Source organism: Lutjanus erythropterus, chromosome 2, assembly GCF_056507025.1.
Source record: "Lutjanus erythropterus isolate fLutEry1 chromosome 2, fLutEry1.hap2, whole genome shotgun sequence".
In the NCBI taxonomy this organism is placed as follows: Eukaryota; Metazoa; Chordata; class Actinopteri; order Lutjaniformes; family Lutjanidae; genus Lutjanus; species Lutjanus erythropterus.
Genome location: NC_139318.1, coordinates 41,941,933 through 41,945,762, shown reverse-complemented (window position 1 = coordinate 41,945,762; position 3,830 = coordinate 41,941,933). Strand labels below are relative to the sequence as shown.

Genomic DNA, 3,830 nt, shown 5'->3' with positions numbered 1-3,830 from the left:
CAGCAAACAGTCACGAATATGCACAAAAAATTTAGACTGATCAGTTCAGTAGTACTCAAGATTAGATGCAGACGAGCTGCAGGTTCATTGATCACACATTCATGCATGCACACGATTCCTGCATGATTCCTTGCGTGTGTAATGAGCAACACAGCAGAATTATTGTGATTCTCCTTTTACATCATTGGTAGAGTTGTCCTGTATTTTGCCTGTTGTCATTGTCTATTTCAATACTCCTATTTGACATTACATTAAATTGGATCCCCCCCCCCCCCCACGTTGGAGGCCTCTGTGAACAAAAGCACTACTGTTTCCACTGTAATAATCCAAAATAAAAATATACAAATAACACTCTCCTCCTGCTCTTTTTTAACTGGCTAACGTGTGTGAGATCTAAACACAGTCTCATTCCATCTGATTTCACAGAGAATCTGGCCCAGTGGCCTGCCACATTAAGAATACCTATATAAAATCAAAGTCAATAATCTTGTGTATTGTCTGGTTAAGTTATGTCGGTAATGGAGAGGTATTAGTTTTAAACTGCGACATTTCATAACCAGTTAAAAACTGTTTGTAGTAACTTTAAGGAATTGATTGCTGTATGTGTGTACCACCTATACCTTCATTCTGTTCACCCTCACAAGCTGCTGCCCCAACACAGCAGGGGAGTGGCTCTGTGCCAAAGTTTGTCAAAAAATGACTTGGAGTTTAAAATAATGGTTTGATATTTTAATATTGAGTTAGTATCTCAAAAATGGAAAAGCAATTTAAATAATTATTTTTTATTATTTTTTAAGTCATTATTTTTAAGTTATTTTCTGTGAGGGGGAGGCAGGAGGAGAGGCGGGTGGGAGGGGGGGGTGATGTGTCTGATGATATTATCATCATCATGATCATCATCACCATCATCATCATCATCATCACTATTCATCATCATCATCAGCAGCCACCTCTTGTATAATCTTAATTGGGACTTCATCTCTGTTGCATATGTATGGAAACAGCTTCTCAGTGAAAGTGTGTCTGAAGGTGTGTATGCGTGTTTCAGTATCAAGATCAGAGAATGACAGCTTTCCTTTCTCCCAGTTCAGATAAACTCTGATTCTCTGGAGCCTCTGGACTGAGAGAACAGTTGGTTGAGCTGATGGAGAGAAGGCTTTATATTCACCATTAGAGAATCCTATTCTCCATATTCCAGAATCTGTTTTCCCTTTCCTTTGGACAGACTCTACAGCCACACCCAGAGACCAGTCTGAACTGTCTCCAACTTCAACTTCCCAGCTCTGAGTCTCTGAATCAAAGCCCTCAGAGCCCAGGACAGAGGGGTAGTGATCAAACCTCTCTGGGTTTTCAGGAAGCTTCTGTCTGTGTCCACGTCTCACACTGGTCAGATCTTCAGACAGGATGAGTTCTGGATGAGCAGAGTTTGGATCCAGAATCACAGGAGTGAAGAAGAGTATCTCTTTCATCTTGAAAAAGATCATGATTGTCAGGTTGCCCAGGTGTTCGGCTTCATCTATCAGAGCTCCTGATGGCAGCTGTGGATCATCCAGCAGGGGGCGCTGCTGGACTCTTTTCACTGCAGCCTTGTAGTTCTGCAGGAATGAGACATCTTCAGCTCTCAGCTCCTCCTCTGTGGCTCTGATTGTGTCTGAAAGAGCTGCTATCTCTCTGCTCAGAGCCTCAATCTTCTGCCTCATCACTTTACTTTTTTGCTTCTCCTCCTTCCTCAGAGCAGCGATCCTGGCCTCCTCTTCCTCTTGAAGAAACTTATGAAGTTTCTTAAACTGCTCCTTAATCTGCCTCTCTGTGTGTTGAGCCTGGACTTTAATGTGTTCTGCTGTTTGATCAAGGTTTCCTCTAACTTGTTTAAAGATCTTCAGTTTCTCCTGTAACGGCTTCAGGGTTTTCTGGAGCTCCTCTCTGTGATCCTGTGCAGCTTCACCGATTGGTCTGAAGCTGTGGCCAGTGTGTGTTTTTGAGTCTCGACAAACAACACACACCGGCTGCTGATGATCCAGACAGAAGAGTTTGAGTTTCTCAGAGTGCAGACTGCAGACATCCTCTGACCCTGCTGAAGCTCTCTGATCTCTCTTCAGTACGAAAGTCTCACACAGGTTTTTCAGTATCAAGTTGCGAGGTGGTTCACTCTTTGATGATCTTCTCTTACAAACCGGACACTCCTGGGTTTGTTTCTCTTTCCACCATCTCTTAAGACAGCCTTTACAGAAGCTGTGGCTGCATGACAGAACAACAGGATCTTTGAAGATGTCATGGCAGACAGGACAGCAGAAATCCTCCTCTGATATGGAAGCCATTGTGTTTGTAAAATTCTAAAAAAAAAAACAAGGCAGACAGCACATTCAGTCAGTTTAGCTTTTAGTCAATAAATTATAAAGCTGATTGTTGTTCTCTTTTTTGTTAGTGGTAAACTCACCTTCAGGATGTAAAGTCAACAGCAGGTTGAAGTGTTCTTGTCCTCTCAATAGATGTGAGGTTGATGTGAAGGTAAATCTCTCATCTGAGTCTCTTTCTTAGTGAGCACTGATAAATAAGACACTGTATTTCCTGGTTTATCTCAGTTGAGCCACGCAAGGGGTGGAACTCATCAGAGCGTTTCTTGTAAATGCTCAGCTGTTTACTGTAATAGACCAGCAGTTCTTCAAGATTGTGAATATTTAGTCAACAATGTTAACTTTGTTTCCTTTAACTGCACACAGTCCACCAGTAGTGAAATTTTTTTCCTACTGGTTAATATATTTTTGTTGTATCATCATGATGTTGTTTGATTTTACAGTTATTTTCTAATTGTTCAATATTAAAATTTTATCAAAGTTGTACCTTGCCTTTTGTGCTGCACAGTGTTTCATCTGTAGTACACTAATAGAATCACAATTTCATGACTGATGTCCAATTTTTAAACTGCTGATTCTGTAAACAAAATATTTGAACAACTACCTGTGTGCAGACAGGAGGGAAAATCAAGAAACAAGCTCTTTTCCTAACTGGCACGTAATGAACATAAAACACTGCTGCAACAAACCGATGATTTCAGTTTCTTAAATGTTAATACTTTCTGGATTCTTTATTCCTCTCTGACAGTAAACTGAATATTTTGAGTTGTGGACAAAATAAGACATTTGAGGACGTCATCTTGAGCTTTGTGAAACACTGATCAACATTTTTCACCATTTTCTGACATTTCATGGACCAAACAACTAATAATCAACCAGTTAATTGATGATGAAAATAGTTGCAGCCCTAAAATCAAAAAAAAAAAAAAAAAAAACTTTGCTGATGTAAGGTCATGGTGTTAAACTGGTTCTGTTGCATGTTAAACAAGTTCACATTGTGCTGTTTATTTGATTTAATATCTGTTGATGATTTAATATCTGTTTTTAAAAATTGATCTGATTAAGAAACTTATACAAGAACTATTTTACCCACTACTGTCCTTAATAAAAATACAGTCTTGCTCTTTCAGTGTTTTTAGTCTGATGAATCTGATCGTCCATTATGTTTATGTTGGTTTCCTGTATGATCAGAAAAGACGCTGACCTCTCCTAAATAACATCCTGTTAACTGCAATAAACCACATGCAAGTTTCATTTTGACATGTCCCCTATTCTCAGTTTTGGAAGAAAGAAAGTAACATGTACCCCTTTATGGATTGTTAAGATTATAAATTTGATGGGACATGAATATTTAGATTGAGATATTTTTCTATTTATCTCACAGAGAAATCTGATTCAGACATGACATGTAGTAAATAAAAAAGACATGTAATCTGCACAGTAGTTCACTCATTATTGACTGATTTTTTGTTTCCT

At 39.0% G+C, this 3,830-nt stretch overlaps 1 protein-coding gene across 1 annotated transcript; it reads right to left on the bottom strand.

Moving 5' to 3' along the window:
- Nucleotides 1–911: 911 nt before the first annotated feature.
- LOC146332215 (nuclear factor 7, ovary-like) lies at nucleotides 912–3,349 on the bottom strand. Its single transcript, XM_084740532.1, has one exon. The coding sequence runs from the start codon at nucleotides 2,316–2,318 to the stop codon at nucleotides 924–926; it is 1,395 nt and encodes a 464-aa protein (XP_084596658.1). The 5' UTR covers nucleotides 2,319–3,349; the 3' UTR covers nucleotides 912–923.
- Between the last annotated feature and the right edge of the window lie 481 nt (nucleotides 3,350–3,830).

Bases quoted from the DNA above. Each gene is read 5' to 3' on its own strand.
- LOC146332215 (XM_084740532.1), bottom strand. From the start codon at position 2,318: ATGGCTTCCATATCAGAGGAGGATTTCTGCTGTCCTGTCTGCCATGAC.